Below are 25,079 nucleotides of genomic sequence, written 5' to 3'. Positions count from 1 at the left end.
ATATCAGTCTAATTATAATTAAACAGATACTTTGTTACATTCAGTAATTCACAATAATTTGTGGTTGCTCGACTCTACAACAACCTTCCAATCACAACTAGTTTTGTGGTGGATTATGGTTATTCGTATATTAGAGTAATTTTAGTGGTTCAACTATTTCGAATACGAACTCTTGACATAAATTTTATTCTTCCTGTCAGAACAATTTCAATGGTAATTGTACATATTTTTAGATTATACCAAGAGAATTTTCGTAAATTGTATAATTTGTTCTGATCCAGTTTGATATACTTATATTATGTATGTATTTGTAAATAAACTATCTTATTTATAAATCTGTACATGTTCTTAATAACTGAAAGATGCATTTTGTAATATTTAGATAAAGAGTCCATCGTTTGGGTTATAATAGTTTAAAAGTAAAAAATAAAAACTGAATATATTGAAAATTTCAGTCATATTACTTTATTCTGAAGATTTGACGCAGTATGAAATATCGATTTTTCCATTTTAAAGGAGCTAAACCTCTAACTCAACAGCATCCATAATATTAAAAATTAAAAAAGCGAATCATTATTCGATATTTGACCATTTCAATCACCGTGAAAATATCTATGGCTTAGAGCTCCATTGGTATGAACAAAAACAACACATATCCATCAAGAGAAGTAATATAATTTAAAATGGACAATTCACAAAAGACAAAATAATAATCAAAACAAAAAAAGCCCTGTATAATGGACTAATGCTCGTTTTTAATGTACGCGTTTCCGTGTGCTTTTTCGCATACGAATGCAAATATAAGAAAGAAAACAGTTTCAATGTACGCATACATGAAAACGGACTTAAGCCGGCGGAAACGACTGCAGTTCAGTTTGGCCTGTTTACGTATTTCACGTATCTTGAGTGTTAATCAATTTATAAATACTCATATTACATTAGTATGTTCTGTTGGACCCATTTTCGTATACTTTAAGGTTCCTAAGGTTCCTAAGAATAGAGTTCTATACCCTTTAAAAGTTCGGGGATAAATCCAGCAATTTTCTTGATTATTTTAATGCGAATCTAGAGTAAATGGACACAACCTAATATCAAAATAGTGGTGTATCGTCATGGATTTAGACCCATGCATTATATTTCAAGGTTACGGGTGCTGGACCGAAATAATAACTTGATCAACAATTTCTTTCCTCAGCAGTAAAGCTGTCGGGTAGAAATAATTATTATAAACACCCATGACCACACCTTCTATTCAACTTCATTAGCTGTCGCGTCTATCGCTAAAGAGTTCCCATGGCGCACACAATTGCTTTCATTCTAAATTACTTACCAACTTAAGACGAACTGGCAGATGGTATCATACTCTGAAATTATGCGTTCTATTTTTAGAGAAATCGTGACCAGCGTTGAATACTACGACAAACTGCATAAAGCCATACCAAAATAAATATTCTTTTGAAAATGAATGTAATCGCGTTTTTTAAAACAAGAAAAAAACCTTTATGAAAAAATATGAAATTGTCATGGTTGTGACAGTTCGCACCAGTCAAAACAAAAACTGGTTACTGATGTTTCTCTTTCATTTGGATCGTTAAAAGATATTTAGTATTGCGTCGAAGTGTATTATTTTTGTGTGAAAATTTCTTTCTTTTTTTTTCTTAATAATAAAGAAGTAACAAAATTGAATGTTAACCCCACACAAAAGTTACGCTGATTGTCGAGCTCCGCTTGAGAACATACACGAAGCTTATAATGACAGTCATTTTAAAGATACATTATGTAAGATTTAGATTAAGAGCTAGTCATTCTTGCTATAATAGTTCGGAAATAGATAATGTAAAATGAATAATTTGAAAATTTCATTCAAATTACTCTATTGCGAGTGAAGATATTAGCCTTTGAAGGTTTGACAAGACGTGTGCAATAATTGCAACCACCGTACTGTTTGTTCGAAGCTGCGTCTCGCACCTCCATTTTTAGCTTAAATCAAAATATGGCCGAACTGTTCTAATCTATTTAATATCGGAGAAATCCCATGCCATCGAGAGTTGATTATGGCCTGGATAATGTAATTAATGTCAAATTAATAATTTAGAAAACATTTCAGGCCTAAAGAAAGACCTGCAATGGGCAGATTTAGCTCCAATGTATGTTTAAGTATATTTCAAGAACTTTTATCACTAAATATTCAAATATTGCGGGTGTTCTAATCCATTTAAATCTCGGCCATTCGATGAACTAGAAACTTTATAATAGGTTTGGCATGTGAATAAATGTCTAAACAATAGTTTATATAACAATTGAAGCCAAAATAAAGGCCCGTAATAGAACAATTTAACGCTGGCAAAATGCATTTTTAAATATACGTATGTCTATCTCTATTAGCCCGCGACGTCAAGAAAATTAGACGTCAAACCCAGTTTTTTAAAAATATTTTCCCAACTGTTTATTGTTGTTGTTTGTTTTAAAAGAAAACGCCCAGTATAGTTGTCAAGGAGTGATGTGAAAAAGATCGTCCCCCGTTGTTCTTCTTCGTGCGTCAATGGGTATTTATAACGTCTATTTTAAGAAGCGGTCCCCGACCTCTAACACAGTTGCACTAACAACCATTCATGTTTGTGCATCTTGAGTTACGGCTCAACTAAATATAGGACATATGACAATAATGCTGGAAAGGTAAATGACGTGATTATAAATTTAAGGTCATCACAAAATAGATATAAGGGGCGCCTTCTCAACCTCGTGGGTTTACTCCAAGTACTCCGGTCCTCCCATGGGAAAGTCCCTGCACATGCGCTGAATGTGCTACAATAATACTATCTGTCTGTGATATCACCCTCAAACAACAACAAAAAAACAATGTAAACGAATTATATAATTATCTTGTGGAACGGGAACTGTTCATCTTGTTGTTCCTGTTGTTGGAGAAAAGTTCTTCGAAATAATCCCAAGTCATAGACTTTTAATACGATGTCACAATTCCAAGATGGCTGTGATGACGTCACGCACAGTTCCTGGTCCATGGCACGGTACATGTTCGGACGTTGAATCACTAATGTGACATAAGATCAAAGATAATGATAACGATGACTGTGGATTTAAAGTAGCTAAGTCTCTAACCCAATATCATCCAAAGTCTTCGACATTGAAAACACGAATGATTTGTCAATTTAAATCAACATTGATGATGTGATCTTACCGGCAAAAGATGGGCTTCTGATATCCAATATTTAAGACAAAATAAACAGTTTACCACTGGTACACGAATCGTGTACCATAATGCGTTTCAGAGCCATTTGTAACAAGGGACTCGAAGAAAGGGGCTAAACATATTCCACAAGTCGTGACAAACGGAGACGCAAGATTCTTATCCGGAGAGCATGCGCAATAAATGCTATCTGTGTAGATTGGAATAACCAGACGCTAGAGGTTTTGTCGCTCGGAAAGGACCAAAAACCGTGGTGTGCACGTAAAAGAACCCATGCCAGTTGGAATTCGATTGCTGTCGGGGAAACATTTCTTTAGCCCAGTCGGTGCAGAAAAGTAGGACGTTAAAGCACATTTTTCATTTCATCAATAATGCGTGGCCATAAAAATTCACCAGATAGCGAAATAAAAAATTTGTCCATATTCATCAACCCATGACGGGTTGAAGGATATTGTAATAGATAACGTGCATGCTGTTTGAATTTCTCAAAAAAAGGTTGCCATAAAAACTTCACCAGCTTGGTAAATGAATAGTATATCTTTCGGATTATTACCCATCCTAAACATCGAATAATAGATGAGAACAGCGTGTATTTCATTTTTATCTACCATATAATTTATATAGTTCATTATATTTATATTGACTTTATTCATAGGGATTTACAATACGCTGTATGTTTATCCCTGCATTTAACTTGTTCAATTAGGCGAATCAGATTGTTTTCGTTGATATACGATGAGAACTTTACTTGTGCGTGAACAAAATTTTTTTTTCTTTTACTTTGATACATCAACCAATAACTACCATTCGTAATTTCTATTTTTCGCCCCTTCAGAACGCGATAGTCGAAAATTCGGAACGTGGGAGTCACGACAAAGGCAACAGCACCCGTACCAACGCGAGATAATCTTGATCCGGATATTAACATTCTCGTAAATGACCGCTATCAGTATAAAGAAATCTATCACACGAGGTGATATTAAAGTTCCCAGGTAGAATTGAACTCTAATGGAAATGTTCCAGTTTTGGAAATTACAAATTCTAAGACCTTCTTTACGCTAACTGTATATTTGAACAAAGATTAATATAATGCTTTCCATTTCCTTGAAGTCGTTTGCCTTGGTGTAAAAATGTAAATTGTGTTAACACGTCGTATGTGTTTCAGATGTTCAATTCTTTTAGCACACGAGGCTAACCGCGGTGGTTCATTGATTTTAAGACTCTAACTCACTACCAGGAGGTCCGGGGTTCGACCACCTTGTGGGGCAAGAAAGTTACGCGTAAAATAACCTTTGACACTTGAATTTTGATATAAGAGCAGGCCGTAACGCCAATGTCCTGGCCAAATAACCCTCATAACACACTGTATGACCTACGCCAGTCTTCATACGTCCAGTCGGTTCAGAACAGTAGGACGTTAACCCCAGTTCATTTTAACCTATAAACACTTTGATTACATGAATCGTTTAGCCAGACTTTGTTATATAGGAATGGATTAGTTAGATTTAGTCCGGCTCTCTTTATATGGGAATGGATTAGTTAGATTTAGTCAGACTTTGTTATGTGGGAATGGATTAGTTAGATTTAGTCAGACTTTGTTATATGGGAATGGATTAGTTAGATTCCCCATATTTCAACACTGGTTCGATCATTCTATATTATAGTTTTCCTTAGCACAATATCAGTACTAAAAATGTTTTATTTTTAAACAATTATTTTCCCTTACTTTCAGATTCGTGGGAGTCTCTGAACGTTTAGAGCATAAAGGTAAACTAATTTAAATTAAATTAATTTAAATTAAAGTGAACAAATGCTGGTTAAAATCTTACGTTTCAATTGTGTTACGATATTCTGTTTTTTACCATTAAAATTGTTGTTCCGTCTACCGATATTTCAATGAATTTATGCCAGTGGGAATCGAGTATTATGTGTAACAATGATCCGTGGGAATTGGACTATTGACGTAACAACAGCAGCAAGTTTGGGCACATCCTTGGTATTCCCAGTGGCCTCATTCCGTTCTACTCATCTATACCCGACCCGAGGGGTTTGCGTATTCAAATTATTTGCCCTTGATCGTAGCTTGATTCTTGAACCAATCAAAGAACAGTTTACAAACCAGTCTGAGCCTCATTGTTTACGTTCACAACAATATGGCGGCTTGTTTAGTCGATTATGAGAAAGTTTGCAAGAAATTTAATATAAAAGAAGTGACATGCACTTAAAAATATGCCACAAAACATGGGAAAAATGTTTTATGCCAGTTCTATTGTATTTAACTTATGTATGTAGAGAACAGATTTTCAAACTTGACAAATGAAGACGCTTGGTCACGTTAGATGATATTTCCATTTCAACCATTTAAACTTTTCAGCTGAAATAATCATTTGAAACATGATTAATAACTGTCTCCGCATTTAGATACTCTAAGCAGTTTGATAAATATTACACAAAATTGATAATCTATAATCAATAATTCTTCATTGGATTACTGCGCATCAGTTGGCAGAATTCGATTTTTGATATTCAAAGTGGGCTACGATGACGTCATGCTCGATTCCTGCTGAACAATACGGTCGTGCTTCTTGCTTTAAATAAAAGCTTACCCATTTATTTAAATCATATCATTGGGATTTCGTTTTTATGGTCACTCCATGTGTTTTAACCCAGGGAAAATATATCACTCAGATAAAAACTTGTACTGACTTTATAAAATGTTACTGATTTATTTTTTAATGTAAATCTCTTTTCTTTTCTTGTACAGATCTATCGTATTGTCAACAATCCTGTAACACCTATTTGTGTAAAGTCCGCGCTGGTAAGTAACAATATTTTGTCAGGTATTCTGAAAATGAACAGTAGTGGGTCTACTTCAGATAGAGGACATGCGTACAAAATATTTTACAAATCCACATATTCCCTTATTTTATTAATTATTACAAGAACATGTTTATCATCAATTTGTTCTCTACTGTTCTAAATTATACTCTTCACCTTCGTTCGGATTCTAACCCAAGGTGAACTTCTTAAGGTTCATGTCACATGGATGACTACGGTCCGCACTTATAAATTTAAACCCATTTCCTTGTCGTGAACCCAACTAAAAAGCACCTCTACTTTTTATGTACAATATGGCGGACAAGGCCACTCGGGTCACCGCAACTCTTTAATATATGACGCATTGAATACAATCTGGTTTAGTGATCCATTAAGGTTTCGTATTTTCTTTTTCAATAATGATTACACAAACTGTCTTGGTTCATGACTATTACCGGTAATAATGTACAAATTTGGCGTAGTATTACCTTTAATCATGCGAACTTGCCCAATTATGAGCAAATCTACATACAACCCGAGTAACTCCTTTTTAAATCGGTTTGTACAAATAACAAGAAATATTATCAAAACAATTTAAGGCACACATTTTATTCGAGTCCAGATCTAAAAAACCCAGTGACCTCTATGTTTACCGACAAAAATATATCATTGATCAAAATCTATGTTGGAGATCATACGGTTTATTTAATTTTCGACAATCACGTGATACCAATTAAGCGTTCTAGTAAAATAAAAAAATGTACCGTTATATCTGACATTAATTCATAATGTCCACTACACAGATAGAAATTAGTTGGCTATTCTTTTCCTATTCATGAAAAAATGTTATTCATATGTATTATATTATGTATGACTGCCCTCTTCTGATTGTTATCAGAACTCAAATAACGAGTCCCTCTGACCCTTAGTTCATTAAGACATCACGTACAGTTATTGACACTCAATAAAACGTTACCGTAAAAAAGGTACCGTTCATTTTTGTCCTTTTCACTAGACTAGCCGGTCAAATTGTTATAAATAAATGTATATTTTAATATCCCGATAAAATATATACCAAATGACATCAAGGAGGTCAATGTTATCATAGTGATACCACTTGAAGTACAATAATCTGATGTTCAAGAACTTCACCGAATAATTTCGATATTAATCGTCAGAATGAAACTAAAGATTGAATGAGATACTTGTCGGTCAAACCCCGCATGTGAAATTTCCAACAGACGTATGTTTACTTCAGATCACAATGGCCGCCATAGTGACGCATCTCGAACTATAATGCATATAACTGAACTAACTTCTATTGAAAAGAATCGGCTCCAATGGTAGTTTAGTAGATCCACTAACATTTCCAATCCCTATGGATGCCTTTCATTTGATCACTATTAAGCTGCGTAACAGTCGATTTGGCTTATGAGATTGCGACTAACGTCCGTTCAATCAAAATGGAAATGGTATCCATACGGGAGCAAGAACCTGCTGACTGATTTAAAAAAACCCTTGATGTTCATTGGATCTAAAGGCAATCATGTTCGGTGTATCGATACTGTGGTCCGAATGATAAAAGTCTAGTTCGATCTAGTCGTTTAGTTCCATATTGAATACGATTGATATGGCGGAAATGGGCTTTCTCTTAATTCCGATAAATGTTAAACCTGTCTATGATAAGTTTACCACAATCCCTAGTCTCTCCCAATACCCCAGCAACTTCACCAGAATTCAGAAGTCCCCGAGTCGGCTTCAGAAGTCCTTCCAGTCCAATGAGTGCTCTGAAACCACAACCCCTTTAGTATATTATGCGACCCTCTATATGTACTGTATTAATAATATACAATCATAATATCGTTTCGTATATTTTTGAATACGATTGATATGGCGGAAATGGGATTTCTCTTAATTCCGATAAATGTTAAACCTGTCTATGATAAGTTTACCACAATCCCTAGTCTCTCCCAATACCCCAGCAACTTCACCAGAATTCAGAAGTCCCCGAGTCGGCTTCAGAAGTCCTTCCAGTCCAATGAGTGCTCTGAAACCACAACCCCTTTAGTATATTATGCGACCCTCTATATGTACTGTATTAATAATATACAATCATAATATCGTTTCGTATATTTTTGGGTCAGGAACTGGGTCCCCAAGCACTACTCATATGGTTGTTCTTGTTGTTAGTGTTATTCTTCTTCTTCTTCGTGGTGATGCTCTTCGAAAAAAGCCCAACAGTCCGCCAATTCAAGTACTATCAATATTCAAAGATGGCTTTGGCCTTGATGGCGCCATGTTTCGTTTTCGTGTCCATGGTACGCTAGTAGACTGCGCGTTTCTCTTATTTACACTGCATTGTAATCTAGCATAATTTCTATCAGGATCCGGAAACTGTCCTAGATATAATATATCAATTAGAAAGACTATAACCATGTGAATAGGTTCATATAGCGTCCGCTTCCAATGAGGTGATTTAACTGACAACCCATCAGATCCACACTTGGAATTTAAATTTCCAATAATCCACCTCAAAACGAAGTCTCGTATATTGAAAGAGAGAATTTAATTAGTCAATAAATTTATATAATCTCAACACCGTCTTCAATGAAATGAAATAAAATGAAATGAAATGGGGGTTAACGTCCTACTGTTTTGCTCCGAACAGGACTAATGAAGACGGGCATACGCCGTACAGTGTGCTATGAGGGAAATTTTGCCTGCACAGCGGCACTACGGCCTACTCTTATATCGAATTCCAACTGTCAAGGGATCTTTTACGTGCACGGCAATGTGTACACGGGACCTCGGTGTTTCGTCCCATCCGAACGACTAGACAACTGTCCTTGTCAGGCCCTGTTATGCATCACTGACAAACACCGTCTTCAACGGAAAATAAAACATGGGTCAAAATAAAACGAAATGCAGTTAATTTTATTTTATTAAGATTGATAAAAACATCCGCGATCTATTGTTACTTTGGCGATATATGGGTGGACCTTTTAATACTTTTACAAACTATGACTCAACTGGTTGCTATTTCCCTGATATAGATATGCAAGGGAATGAGGGCTTAATGCATTTTTCTAACATATGTATACGACAATAGTCATGTCTATTTACAATCTTCATTGTTCAATATTTGTTTTACCAAATTGATGTTTAGTAATTTACACACAGGAGTCAAGTCTAGAATCATATTACTATTTAAAGATCTAGAATTATTTGAATTATTTTTAAAACACGCATGTGTGAAGTCTAATCCATTAGAAACACAGATGAATAGTTTTATGCTACCCGCGTTGTTAAAGACGCGCGAAGCCATTATCGTCTTCAGTTGGGGTAGAAAGAAACCAACGGTTTTTCATTATCGTCTTTTGAGGGAGCGGAAAGAAACCGCCCGTTTTAAATTCAGCAATCGATTCTTACATAATTTTTGCCTCTGACGCACTACATCTTTTGCAGAACTATCATTCCGTTCGTTTTCATTGACATTTATTTCGGAATATTTGCAATGTGTTGATCTATTAAACATACAGATTGGGTAACGAAATGGCCAGACGCTCTTAATATTTAACTATGGATCTGATAGACCATTAATCGAAAGAATCTTGGATCAGTCCAATAAGACGAGATCTATCGTTTTAGTCAACATTTAATAAATGTGTATGACTGAGTAAAACGGATCTTAAATTGAATCTCCACTCCCTGGAATTTCAATGCAAATACTATTCTCCACCCCACCACAACGCCCCCATTATATACTGATGACCAACAACTCACTGTAATTATATTATTATATCTTTGGACCAGGAACTGCTCGCTAACCGCTTCTTATCTTGTTCATGTTCTTCTTATTCTTCTTCTTGGGGTGACGCTCTTCGATAAAGCCTAAGGCTCCGTCAATTCAATGAAAACTGGCAGGCTTCTTCCTTGAACAATTCTGCATCGATTTGGTGAATTATATTATTGAATTTCAACCAACAACATGGCCAGTTTCCTGGTTCATAGTACGATCGTACTTGTTTCTTAATTCTGTAGCTTACTGCTCTTTGGTGTACTCTCAAATATCAGATATGTCATATTATATAGGAACCGGTTGGATCTATTTGACAAGGTCAAATGCATACGAGATGTAAAAATGGCTAGCGCTAACCCTTACCCTAACCCACAATCCATGGCAATAATCACGTGCCCTTACTTTGTTCACATCTCGTGACCTTGAGAAAATATGCATTTGGCCTTGTCAAATAGATCTGACCATTAGAAACCATTATGCACAAGCCTTTTGTTTGTTGTCGTATTTTTGAGACTATACTCCTGTACCCTTATTTGTAAATGTAATTTTTTTTTTTTTAAATATTGTTTAAACCGATACCAGTTCATATTTTCCTTACTTCATTTCAATAACCCGAACTGTATTACCCCGATTCACATACCCCGAATATCAAAGGTTGAAGTCACCCCAACTGTATTACATTTCCTTTATGCAGCATTTTATTGAACTTAACTTCATATAAAACCAACCGTGCATTGTGTATATTCAATTTGGAATAGCTATGCAGAGAAATGAAAATCTCATTTAAAGCTTATCACGTTGCTCAACAATAAAACAGTCTTGCTTATTTGAACTATTTTATTGTTAGATATTGCATAAATTTATTGTACCCTATTGTTAAAATTTAATAAGTAAATTTGATTCTGTGTACTGTTTAATACAAGACAGTTACTAGGTCATAATGTTGTTGTCGGTTAGGCCGTTTAGTGAAAAGGGCATGGGTCTAGACTTGCTGAGTTCCTTCTAAAATGGAGGCCGTGACACCTCAAGAAAATCATGTACATGTACATTATTTATTATTTGAAACCGAACCAATACATCGATCTATATTATTTTTCTTAATAAAACTAAAATACTAGGATTTCTTGTTTTGGGGTAAAGTAGGTTTTTTTCTATGTCATTTGGAGTAGAGCCGGATTTCCACGGTGTTTGCCTAATGAATAATCTCTAGCAATCAGTCATATTTAAAAGTATGACCATTGAAAGGAAATCAATATAGAACAAACAGACACCACTTTACTAATTTCTTTTTTTCAAAAGAATGAAACCACGTAGTGTATGTCATAATATCTGATGTCGAGTGGTTAAACTATATTCGACTTTAAACCAGTTTCCATACGACTCTTAAGTGATTTTCAATCAGGGGTAGAGTTTCTCTTTTTCTTTCTTTTTTTTTCTTTTTTGGGTTTTTTTTTTTTTTGAAAAAAACTTTTATTTACGTATATGTTTACATTTATATTAAGATAACATGCATTTCCGTATAAAAGTCTTCCTAACAAGGGTTCCTACAGTCTAAAAGAAGGTGGGTAAATAGTACTATATTTATATCTAGGGTTTCTGCTGATGACTTCAAAAGGTCATATTCCGTGTATGTTCCGTAAGAGACTAAACGTCTAGTATCCTTTATATTGATGTAATTGTCAAATCATGGATATATTAGATTTTTTTCCGACAAATGGACAAGAGAACCAACTGAAATCTTTTTTTTTTTAATTCAATACGGGTAACGCGCGTCCTATTACTGTCAATGAATTACTTCGAGACAAGACATTTTGTTAAGAAAGCTGAATAGGCTCAAAATGGATTTGTGTTCCGATTGTTTAAATAAAATGTCGCTATGTCGCTATCCAGTAATTGAAGAAGATAAACCCCGTTACACAATAAAACTAAGAGAATGTATCTTTTTAATTATAAAAAAGGGTGGAACAAAAAGTCCAGATCATCAGTATGCTAAAATGAATGGGGTAATTTGGATTTGGACTAGAACCAACATAGATTTTAAAACAGCGAATATTATGTCCTACGATCACACGGTTGAGACCGAAATGGACTTCGTTTGAACAATAAAATGTATTGTCGAGTACTAAGCTTTGCCAAGGAAAGCAAAAGGCGTCTATTGTTAAATATGGGATACACCTTCTTTTTTTTTATCTCCTTTGCAATCGGTTTACCTCTTAGTCTTACACTTACTTACATATTGAATAAGAATGGGGATAAGGCACAACCTTGTGGAATACCGCTCACACTAAAATGGATTTTAATATAGAGAAAAGGTTTTATTTTGGACCGTCGGATTGAATTTAAATATTTATAAATATGAGATCAATTTAGGTATGTTGTTTCTTTAAATTCCATCTGCCCTCTTTTTAAAAAATATATTTTTTTTCTTTTATATGTTAACATATAGAACAAATTCTCAATGCACTGCTCATTATTAAATCTGAATGAATGTATGAAATGGGGTTTAACGTCCTATATTTCTGTACGGATTAAATTTGGACGAATAAAAAATCATGGAATGTTTAGTTTATATGTAAGTTATTTTAATCCCAGCAAGACGAAAGAGGTCATAGCGCACCCAAATTAAAAATACGCAAACGATAGATAATCAACTAACATATTGTCCTAACCCAGAGACTGGATAATTATTCTTGCCAGTCCCTAATTTAAAGTATTCCAGGTCCTTCTTAATCAAAGTAAGAACCCCTCCCTCCTCGCCTCTCCCATTTATTTCCTGATCGAAACTACCAGGTAGTTTAGGAATTTGAATTGAATGAGATCTTTGACGTACACTATGAAATTGAACACGGGACGTCTGTTTTATTAGAGAAACTTTCATTCTCAGTCCCATGGGCTCCACCTTTGGCAAATTGGAACTGGGCTGAAAACAAATCCCGAAGATTGAAATTCGAACTTTGGCATTCTGGTTAAGGCATCCCGACCGAACAATTTCCGAGGATCCCGGTAGAGATTTTAAGATACGATTTAAGCCATTGACTGATTTGATACGTTAGTTATAAATGAGATGAAATGGGGTTTAACGACATACTTCTCTGTACCGACTGGACGGAACGTGTCTAACACGTTAGTTATAAATGGTTATTTCATAGTTGAAAGACAACTGTACAAAGGGCGTGGGAAAATATTAAACTATTAATGTAAAAGTGCATTGGGCTTGTGAACTGCTACAAACTGAAAATACAGTATAAGGCCTTGTAGAAAGAGTGGATATTCGCAGTTTCGTGCATCGTCTTCGTACTTGGGTTGAACACCCGCTTTCACTCTGTGTGATATCGCATAGAAACCTTTATTTTTAAGAAAATCAGTCCATGCACAGACCACCCACCTCCTGCCGCATGCAAGGTCTTCTTCTATATATTTTTTTAATGCGGCAGGGTATTTATTCGGAATCCCAAGATATATGCATTAACTGTTTTCAAACGGAACCTGTTTATAACAGCCCCCTCCCCCCGTTTCAGTTGTGCAGAACGGGAGTTAAGGAGGCTGACATGGGAAGTATCTGGTCGTTCGAATGATATGAAAAATAACGCATTGGCGTGCAATTATAAGAACACTTGACAGTTGTAATGTCCGTCTTCATTAACCCAGTCGGAGCAGTAAAGTGATTTAATTTATAACAGCCGAGAATTGATTTATCATGGTGCTGCAACTTTTCAATATATTTATGAAACACCCACTTAAGAGCTGTTTCTATAATTCAACTGTTCATTATTAATATAAATTTTGATTTGGTGGGAATTCTTATTTCTCTTATATACTTACTATTATTCGGTCTACTTTGACCTATTGAGTACTGTAACACATAACACAATTATATGGAATACCAGTTACGTTAGAAGTTTATTTCTTTGACTGATAAAGCCGAGGCCAGAAATAAACTTGTATACTAAAATGTATTCCATAAAATTACGTCTTGTGATATACCCATTCAATTACTAATTGCCATTTAAACAATTTATTAGTACCCCTATAATATGTCTAACAATTCTCATTTATGTCAAGGCTAAGGTCGGAGTTTTTGTAACGCGAAAATGGCACAGGTACATTAATGCAAATAAACGAAACAAAACTTTATTGATATTGATATTGAGAGCTTCATTTTTTAAATGTGTCGTGTATATATGTATATACAGGTATCGATTCAATGGCGGACCCCTGTATAAATGACAATATAAAATATTAACCTATATTGTTCTCTTTCTATGAAACGTGTAAATGCAATGAAGTGGGGTTTAACACCTTACATTGCTGTCCTGAGAGGCTAATGAAGACGTATGAAACGTGTAAATTTCAGGTTTTGTGGTTTGGTGTAATGCAGCTGATGAAATCGAAAATTATATTCAGGTTCAGATATGCCACGCAAAAGTCATCATTGACACAGCCATTTTTTACAATTTTCTCGAAGGAACTACCCGGGAACCCTCTAACCAAATATCCGCCACTGTAGGAATTTGTATTAATCTGATAGCCTAAGCGGCGAAAACATGTTTTATTGTTAATGTTATATCAGGTTATTTTCTCACGCTACCATATCAATTGACGGAGTGCTCTATGGTTCAACAAATATATTTTCAACGCCTGTACACGCTCATACAAAAAAGCTTCGACTGTTAAAGATTTATAGCTTGAATGTGATTGTTCTTTTACCCTGATAAAGCAACCTAAAACACTTATCTAGAATTAACAATTACGGCTGGCCAGAATATCTACGTTGTCCACAATGAAAAGATACATTGTGCGCATTTCATACACATAATATTTTCACCATTTTTAATAGCACATTTTATTGAAATATAATTAATGACACCCTGTGTACCGTGAAATACATGTGGTCAAAGTGCATAGGTTGCTATTAACGCGAATAACGTGTATTATAAATGGTGGGGATAACATATGGAAGCACCGCTGCGTAACATTCTAATCCACCATGTAACCGCGGTAAACAACCATGTGTTAGTCTCAAAACGAACTATATACAGAGTAGACGTTCCTTACATCGTGGTATCCCTTTAAAGGGGGTAGGTAATTTGTAGGTGTGTTAATATAAATCATAATTAATAAGATCTATTGGACTTGTTTGTTAGTGTATATGGTCAAGGTTAATCCCTGTATCCGCCCGTAGTCAGCTTTGATCACAATAATAAAATACATTATCGTTATTCAAAGGTGTGTTTAAGTAAACAGGTCGATATAATAACAAATAAGCCACACAGTTCTCCGCTAATAAAACATATTAATGTTAAATGGTCAATGTACACTTTGCAATATAACGAATGTATGGAAAAACACCCACACACCCACAAATTAGGGACTACCATATGCTACAATTTCATTTAACTAATTCTCTTGAACTTTTATGATCTTTATCAGTCGGAGGAAACCGGTGGATTTCAATAATTCATTCGCTTGCAGTTGGAGGCAACCGAGAGACACTAAGAAAACTTCCCGGGTCCTTCAGTTCTCTACCACTGCTAAAGACTCCTAGTTTATATCGAGTACACCTTACCACCACCCCCCCCCCCCCTTCTCTCTCTCTCCCTCGCTCCCCGAATAATTCTAAAGACAATCACCATTAATATACACAGTCCGTGTTCTTCACTGACTAATTGACCAGCCTCCAGTGTATTTTTATGATTTATAACCGCCAGTTCTGTTTATGATTTAGAACCGCCAGTTCTGTTTATGATTTAGAACCGCCAGTTCTTTTTATGATTTAAATTTATTTATAATAACCCGAAGTGTTTTATTTTATGTTTTATTTTATGAATAATAACCTATAGTGTTTTTGTTATGTACAATAAGATTTTTTGCTAGGATTTGTCTTAAGGGGTCAATCCATTAGCGTGACTCTGTCTCTAGTGATTGTGGTGCATTCATCTGTTAGGGATTGGAAATAGATTAGCTGGACGTAAGACACCAATTGAACGGAAATGAAGTTCGCCAACTGACTTTCTGTATCGATAAGTTCCTCAGCATTTTCCAGCTTGGTTTCCAACCTATCTGTGGTAAAGGATTGTGAAAATGGTGGAATACAGGATACATCATGCAGTCGTATGGAACGAAAAACCGAGGCCCCGTTTACACATTGACGTGCACGTAAAAGAAACCTAGACAGTTGTAATTCGATATAAGAGTAGGAATTATCCCAGTCGGTGCAGAAAAGTAGGATGTAAAACCCAATTTCATTAAAACCGTCTCATTGACAATGATTAAAGCTATGAATTGAAAGGAGACTTAAGCGAAGACTAGTGGTATATTATTCATTTTTCCATTGCGAAATAAAAATAGTTTTCTTTTGTATGGCTCATTTGATTGTGGATTCTTAGTTTCAAAAATAGAAATAATCCTATTCAATTTTTTTTTTTTTTTTTTTTTTTTTTGAGATATGAAAGGTGATTTCGGATTCGGAACATGATTTAATATAATACCCGATTATAACCACTGTAAAACATATTTTGTATGCAAACATTACATTTCAATATACGTAAACTTATCAATTCTATCTATACATATTTTCTATTAAACATTGATCGAGTAGACGTTAAGGAGCTTAACAAATGAAAGACGTTTATGGGTGTAACTAAAGTGATCTTCGTGGCCTTTGAATTCATCTTTTAAAAATATGCCCTTTAGTTCACCATGGATTCCATGGGTGACACGGTCTAAGGTGTGTGATTTTTCTCAAGGTTATTTGGTCTGTTTATTGCAGATAGAAGACGAATTTACTTGAAGAGACGAGGGGGGGGGGGGGATGGCTGAATGGTTAGCACGCGCGTGCTGTATCATAATGTCTGTCATTGAGTCAACTGGCGTGGTTTCGAATCCCCGGTTGTACGTGACAAGGAGTAGGGTCGCCTGTCCAACCTCGTGGATTTTCTCTGGGACCTCCGGTTTCCTCCCACTGCTAAAGACCCCTACGCGCAAGCGAATTATTGAAATAAAATTAAACCATATGTTAGTCCCGAAATGACCTAGTTTGTGTCGAGTGGACGTTAAACCCCATTTCTCTCTCTCTCTCCCTCTCTCTCTCTCTCACTTGAAGAGATACCATTTTAAATTACATGTATTGATCCACAGCCATCTTAACATCTGTAGATGGCCGAAACTTTTACATGCCATGTGTCAATTTGTTCACTCACGAATTCAGATGCGCCCATGGACAGTGGACGATTGCAGAACAAAAGTTCATCTTTCCTAGTTTGATTCATTAAAAATACATTATGCAAGAGCTAAATCTGCCAATTGCAGGTCTTTCTTTGGACCTGAAATGTTATCTAAATTATTACTTATCCAGACCATAATCAACTCTAGATGGTATCCCTAGCCTGTGATATTTACTGGATTAGAACCCGGTCTGTTGCTTCTGATTAAATTAAAAAATGGATAATCGAGACTATGTTTTTTTATCATACCGACTTTAGTAATGATAATCGAGGCTAGACCCAAAATTCAAATTCCCTTTACATTTTCTAGTTTTTAACTATTAAATTGAGAACTACTAGCTCTTTATCTAATCTCCATAATGTATCTTTAAGCAAAGTTTTAACTGGAAACAGATTAATGTGAAAAGGATAACATTCTCTAATTGGGGTTTACATGCACGAAATATTAAAATCGCTAAAAAAAAATGAGTAGGTTTACTGCCTTACTGTTTTTTATTATGACATAAATGCAATGCGTCACTTAAAATCATCCATTGTGCCACCTTTTGCGCATGCGCCGGATGGTCATCACCCCCTGTTCTGTGGTCTCATTAACAGATTCACATTTTGCAAGTGCACATAGTCATTAAACTGTTACTATACACGGAATACAAGTACATTACCGATAAACGTTTCGACTAGAATTCTCAAGCAATGATAAAATTGGTAGAGTAATGATTGGACAAATGGTATCTGAGTAAAACACAGTCACATTATTCTATAGAATTGTGTCACGTGTAATCGTTTACTAACTTTTGGTTTTAACGATAACGAATCATTGGTCCACACCCATGACTTACATTTTACATGAAGAACAGAGGTGTTTAAAAGCATTTTACAACTACTGCTAACCCTATCCGAATTGGGGATCCGATTCAAGAGCCGAAATTTACTATTCCGCACTTTATCATAAAAAATCTACAAATAAAAATAGCCTATGTAAGGTTAAACCCCACTCCTTCCCTTGTCTGCGATATCACCTCGATGGAAGCGGACGTAAAATACAACTAACTCACTCCCTCCCCTACCTTTATGTTCCTTTACTTCCTACCCCTTTCCTCTTCTTTTCTTCCCCATTCCTTTCTATTACTTTCACTTCCTTCCTATCTATTTCATTTATATTCCTTTACTTTATATCCCTTTCTTTTCTATTTCTTTACTTCCTACCCTGTTCCACTTCTTTTCTTTCCCTTTCCTTTCAATTCATTTCATGTCCTTCCTATCCCGTTCCTTTACTTTATATTCCTTTCCTTTCTATGCATTTCCTTTACTTCTTATTCCTTCCTACCCCTGTCATTTTCTTTTTATCCCTTTCCTTTACTTTATATTCCTTTCCTTTCTCTGCATTTCCTTTACTTTCTATTCATTTCCTTTCTATTCATTCCCTTTACTTCGTATTCCTTCCTACCCCTGTCATTTTCGTCCTATTCCTTTCTTTTACTTTCCATCTATCACATCTCATTTTTAGTTATCAAATAATAACATGCATGCACTCAGTTGCTCGTATAGGGTAATAAAATGCATTTTATCTACAATGTAAATTCATCTAACGTACATTAACTATTTTCCAGGTTCGTGGACGAAAATTTGAAGAAGCCTTCAGTCGTACCCCTAACCTTTAATTGATTAATTCGTTTCTTTCGAGAAAGTGAACAGGTTTGTTGACAACCATATTATCCGAAAGTTTGATTTAATGTCTTTCTTTATTTGTAACTTTGTAGCCGATTATGCTTAAATAAATGGGACGAAGGGTATAGCTTTGTTGGTGTTAAAGAAACTGAGGTGGTGATATTATATGAGGTTTTATGTTCGTTCTCTTTAACGTTTTTGTGGTAAAAAATGTCCCCAGGGGTTTATAGCACATACATCATGCCACGTCTAGCTCAAAACATCCCCACGTCGGTGCGTAATACAATTCGGCTAGCCATACCTCCTTTCAAAAAACCTTAAAGTTAAAATGAAATGCCCTAGGAAGTAAAGTCTTACTGACCTAGAGATTTTTTATTTGCATAAGAATATTATTAGTTCATCTTTCAGTTCGATTTTACACAAAACCAGAAACAAACGGTTACTCATACTATTGAAATTCTCTTACAAAGAAAGTTCAATTCAAATATTATGACATTGAATACATTCACATAGGTTTGGCGATGATGCATTGAACTGTTGCTTATTCGGATTCGCTCGATTGAACACTAAACGGGTTTATATTCAATTAAAACAAATCTATTTGAGAGCATGAATAGGGTACTTGATCAAGTAGGTTAACTAACCTATTTCTGATACGGAAGATACAATATTAAATATTTTCTTAGTCGTCTCATCCTACTAATAATTTCTGTACCAAACAAATTAAGAAGTGATGGTAACCCGAGAAGTACATTTCTAAAATGTACTATTATAAGTCAAAGTACCAAATTTTCTTGAAGGACATTATCTCCTACCACCAGCACCCAACCAATTAAATCCTATACTCCCTACCTCATACGGTATGTCATTGAGTCAACTGGCGGGGTTTCGATTCCCCGGTTGTATGTGACAAGGAGTTGGGTCGCCTGTCCAACTTCGTGGGTTTTCTCCGGGTCCTCCGGTTTCCTCCCACTGCTAAAAAGACTCCTACGCGCAAGCGAATAATTGAAATAAAATTGAACCATGTGTTAGTCCCGAAATGACCTATTTTGTGTCGAGTGGACGTTAAACCCCATCTCTCTTCCCCCCCCCCCCCCCAACCTACCTAAAACGCCGACATATCAAGTCACTTTTTGTATTAGAATCATCGAGTTTTTGCTTAATTTAAATTATGTCTAGAGAGTATAGTTGGCATACAGAGGTTTGGTAGGGTTAGATCTAATTGATAAGGCCAACTTTAAGTTTGTTCAAAGATCACGAGATGTAAACAGTGCTAGCGCTAACCCTAACCGTAACTCTGGACTTAGCCCTAACGTTTACCCTAACCCTATCCTACAATCTCGCCAACAACGTGTCCTAACCTTATTTACATCTCAGCGATCTTGACGAAAATTGAGTTGACCTTAACAAATAGATATAGCCGGTTTGGTAATGGCTGGGACCAACTCCTTATCTGTATGCACCAAGACTCAAGTATGGGATTTAGCACACAGAAATGTGAGAAAGGTTTTAAATATGTAAAATCACATTAAATAAACGTTTTATTCACAAAGTTTACAGCGCTAATTTCAAATTTCTAAAAGCTTTAATTTTACTCTTTAAAATGGGTGCTCCACTAAACAGGATGGCCTCAGGGAGGAAGGCCGACCAGTTAAAGGTCGTGCTTGAATATATTGGGCGCAATACCTTTTGTAGTATACTAAATTTTTCGAATAAAACATATTAAATGTATCTAATAGGATGGTTTGTTCTATTGAATTAGTCAAGTATTTGAACCTATATTCACATGACATATTTCGTATTAACATAAATTCTTTGGATACAACCCCTTCTCTGTGAAGCGATTTTTGGCTTTGGGTTAAACCACACCCTTTCTTTACAATGTATTCATGCCAATCGTTTCAGTTTACACAGAAACACTTCAATGTCCTGTAATGCTGTTTAATTACGCTTCCCTAAAAAAAAGTAATAAGTTGTTATTGAATGGTAGATATCGAGAGCTATGTGCGCTGAAATAACGGATTAGGATTAGGATTATACGAAAATACGGCTATAAATTAACTTGATTATTGGAAATCCTAAGCTACGTAATAATACCGGAACAATCCTCGAAATAATAATTACCATAGAATAGAAATAATCTCGCGTATAGATTAACGTACGTTCGTATAGCTGTAATTCCTATAACATTATACGCACGAGATAGATTAAATACCTGCGAGTGTTATAGATAATATCATAAACGATAGAATGCCAATAAAAAACCGAAAAGGGGTTGAAATGTGTTTTTTGATTTAGAGACAAATTATAGGACAGTTCATGTAGGGTAATAATAGATTTAAGAAATATCTCAAATTAATTCAATATTATATCAATCATAAAATAGTTACTCTATAGCCATACAACAAAATGACAATAAAAAATACGAGACAGGGCTAAAAAAAAGTGGGATTTTGTTTAATATTATTTATTATTATAGTTGAATAAAGATGGCAGCGGGAGATCAATAAAAAAAATTCAATAGATTTGAAATTGTCAGACGCTCCGTTAGAATTGACAGATTTGAGTAATTTGTCGAGTTTTGGGGGGTTTTGGGGTTGGGGGGGGGGGGTGGGTGGGGGGGGGGGGCTGTGCAAATTGGGCCTTTATTCTGGTGAAGTATATTCCTTTAATCCCTATCCTAGGTGGGGTGGAGTGGGGGTGAATATGTGGATAGGTGGATTATTTAACATACCAGAAAGGTTTTGAAGTTTAAATTCATTTCACTTCCTATGACTAGGACTTGTGCAATATTAAATTTATAACAGACGAAAAGTCACTCAAGAGACGTTATATCGCACAAAGAAAGGGTTTGTCATATATATATATAATGTTAATAAATATTCATACATTCGTACTATATTGGTAGTATTTTTTTTTATGAATGGTAAATAAATCTATTCTACAATCACGAGTTGTACATGATACGGATTTACTTGTTTTTTATTAACATACAGCGAATGGTCATAATGAAGGGTGGGGTCGTTGTCGTGACGAAAGACACACCTAGGTAATGCACTGGCCACAAAAGCCTTAACATATTGATATATCACCCTATTGAACAACGATAAAAATGAATATTTTGAGCGCATATTTACCCGCTTTTAATAGGTTGAAATAATATTAGCTCATTATTATGTAAATGATCCTACGTCACTATGAACGCATGCGCATTACCGCTAATCGCCCCTGTGAATGGATTAAGTTATATGTATATCGTTGAGATCTATATCACAACAAGTCTTAGTGTTAACTATAGGATTATAGCGGTTGTAGATTTCTCCGTTGATCGTAGAAAATAGGCAATGCAGGCACTGCCTATGTGTGGGATTATTAATATACGTTATGACATTCTATTTAAATACTGTTATACGGAATTTACAACATAATTGGATAATTTATATTTTCACTTTTCATAGAACTTTCGATGAATTTACGGATTATACTTATAGTTAGTTTCTTCGTAAACATTTTCGGTAAGTAAATAATAATATCTTATTCCATAGAGATTTTTTCTTTTTTTTTTTCTGTATTCTTTTTTGATCTTATTTAATTTGTAAAAATAACGGACCTTGTTCTTCACTTTTTTCTCTAGTCCTAATTTGCTCTTTACTTTTTTACACAATTTTTTTTTTTAAATTGATACGAAACTATTATTCCTTAATTTTAATCGTTTATTTTTTTGCGTTCAATTTCAATTAACAAATTTATAAGTAATAGTTTGTTTGTTTTTATTCTGTCATTAAGTCAAAGTTGTAATAGATTTCATTATATATGCTTAAATTTGCATATTGTTATTTTCTGGAGAAAAAAAATTAAATTAATTAATCTTTTACAATTTATCTCTTTAATTCTACCATTTCTGGCGTTTTAGCTGACCAATCGAAGTGGTTTATACACGATGACGCCAAGGAATGGAATGACGACGATGGCGTCGATTTTATGTCGAAAGAATTACTCCTACCGGTTAAAACAAAAAATACACAGGAACCGAAACCGGTTAAAGTAACCAGGCCCGCCAAGCCCCAAATTAACCAATTAAAAACAGGTACGTACGGAAAAAGGATGTCAGGTTGAAATATTTGTGATCTTTCAAATGTCACAGATTTTAAATGATCTAAAGATGTTTATTGAACTTTCGGCTATAACAAATTTTAAAACTGAATTTTTACAAGAAAAAGATGACTATCTAGAGTAGAGTCTTGGAGGTATCAGTGAACGTTACCCCAAATTAGAATTTTATAAAAATCCTTTGGGTATGAATCTTTCCCTTTAATTAACATGTTTTAGATTATAATGACTGTCAATGGTTCAAGTGGCATTGTCCTTGTGTATTAAAAGCTTGTGCGTAACACTGTGTTGGATCGCCATCCCTACCTCTAGGTCTTCATTCAGCCATTCACCCCCACCCCACTCCGACTGTTAAAGAAAGCCTCGTATGCACGGATTATTGAGAGAAAAATATACATGAACGCTAATAATTTATTCAAGTACTAGATAGATACGGGTTTACGTATACAATACACACGGTCTTCAAAATAGTGGATTCACTATACCTAGAACAATTCAGAAGGCCCTATGCTTTTAATACTAACCTATTCATTGTTTCATTCCTGCCATTTCAGAATGTTAGTTAAGGTTAACTCATATAAAGGTACCGGAAGTCAATCTTTGCTAAAGTCTTAGTTTTGAGTCTATTACCCAGGCGGTTGGCAGTTGAAATAGTTTGCGGTGTAGAATCATGTTTCACCTTTAAAGTCCACACATAAGAATAGATGATTTTGTATCTTAAAAGAATTCTGATCTGCATAAACTTCTTAAGAGAGAAAAGTGTGTCATTGGGTGTTCTGAAAAGAGTGCTAATATACTTTTATTCAAGGAATGTTATAATTAACTTTATCTATTTTTTTCAGAAACTGTGCAATCAAAGCCCGCAACTGATAATAAAAAGACAATTAAAAAGGCTTCCAATGTTCCAAGTGTAGGAAAGCGTAACTTAGTTATAGACGATGACGAACTTTCGTCACACGAGTTTATTATTGTAGATCATAGTAAAACAAAGCCAAAACCCTCTGCCAAAAAAATACCAGTCAAATCTCAGTCTGTCTCATCTCATAATGGTAAGAATTAATACACTTTAATAGAATACTCTTGTAGAATATATTGATTGCTTATTCTACACATCATGTGTCAATTACCGTTCCCATATTTCAGCGGTAGGCACTGAAATGAAATATAATCTGGATTTACGTCATGCTTTTCGTCTCTAATCGGATTATTCAAGACGGGTACACCCCCTACCGAGTGCTATTGGGACATTTTTGCCAGGGGCTCTTCGACGTGCTGCTAACGTGCAGACCTCGGCTTTCTGTGCCATCTGAACAGCTAGACACCGTTCCTTGTCCGGCCGCCTCATTGCAACGCTGGTAATATGAAACAACGCCACATAATACCGAGGTACGTTCTCGGCCTACACCAGAATCAAACCAAGCACCTCCATGTTACTTATTAACCACCACGACTCTCTTCAGCTGTAGAAAATCGTCATTATGGGAACAACTATAATAAGGTCTAACCGTGTGCAAATTGTTGTCCACTAAAGTATATTATCCACATGTTCGTCTCAAAATGGCATTCAACCCGATGCGACTTCAAGTTCTCATTGTAATATTTCGCGAATAATTCTCCCGGGGATGACGTAGCACGCCTGTTTTCTGTTGGAATGAAACGTTTTAATATGCCATTTTGAGTGAGACTCGTTGGAATTTTGCCACGTCATACTGAAGCTAACTAGTTACTATGTGTATGCTTACGTGTTCAATACGAGTGTGCGGGGGTGGGCTGGGTGGTGTTGCGCCACCGTGGTTCAGTTACCAGGATTCTCCAGATTTGATCCCGGTGTTTGATCGAGAAAGTTCCTCATTTGTGCAGGACGGAAATGTTTTTAGTCGAAAAACTATGGTCCCGTCTACACATTGTCTTGCACGTAAAGGAGAACACTTTAAGCGGAAGCCCTGCTACCCGGGCAATATGTCCCCTATGGCGCACGGTGTCGTCTTCTTTAGGTCGATTGGTGCACGTTACATTCGACGTTTTTTTCGATATTTTCTATATCGGGAATGATTCCGGATATCTACCCGTGACTGGTAGTTTCATGCACATTCGTTAAGAAATCAAAGCGTGGGATGGGATGAGCGATAAATGATATTTCTATTTTGGGTGGTATTATATGCACACAAATCACGACGTCGCTTTCTTTCTTTGATTCCTTTATGTTTCTCCACTTATCTTTCAATATGAAGGTCCAATCCTAGACCTTCGGTGG

At 35.4% G+C, this 25,079-nt stretch overlaps 1 protein-coding gene across 4 annotated transcripts in view; it reads left to right on the top strand.

Annotated features, from left to right (window-relative positions):
* The window catches only part of LOC126832583 (uncharacterized), a 62,733-nt gene that overhangs the window by 25,991 nt on the left and 11,663 nt on the right, over nt 1-25,079 (top strand). For 3 of the 4 annotated variants that reach the window (XM_050563421.2, XM_050563423.2, XM_050563420.1), the window contains exons 2-7: nt 4,941-4,975; nt 5,973-6,026; nt 18,658-18,742; nt 22,174-22,230; nt 22,629-22,802; nt 23,668-23,874. In XM_050563421.2, coding sequence (XP_050419378.1) covers nt 22,182-22,230; nt 22,629-22,802; nt 23,668-23,874 — 430 coding nt within the window. In that variant the 5' untranslated portion in view covers nt 4,941-4,975; nt 5,973-6,026; nt 18,658-18,742; nt 22,174-22,181. Of the gene's footprint in view, nt 1-4,940; nt 4,976-5,972; nt 6,027-18,657; nt 18,743-21,979; nt 22,231-22,628; nt 22,803-23,667; nt 23,875-25,079 lie in introns of those variants that run through there. The other variant, XM_050563422.2, reaches the window with a different exon arrangement.

This window comes from Patella vulgata, chromosome 9 (genome assembly GCF_932274485.2).
Source record: "Patella vulgata chromosome 9, xgPatVulg1.2, whole genome shotgun sequence".
NCBI lineage: Eukaryota > Metazoa > Mollusca > Gastropoda > Patellidae > Patella > Patella vulgata.
This window is presented reverse-complemented; position numbering and strand designations above follow the sequence as displayed.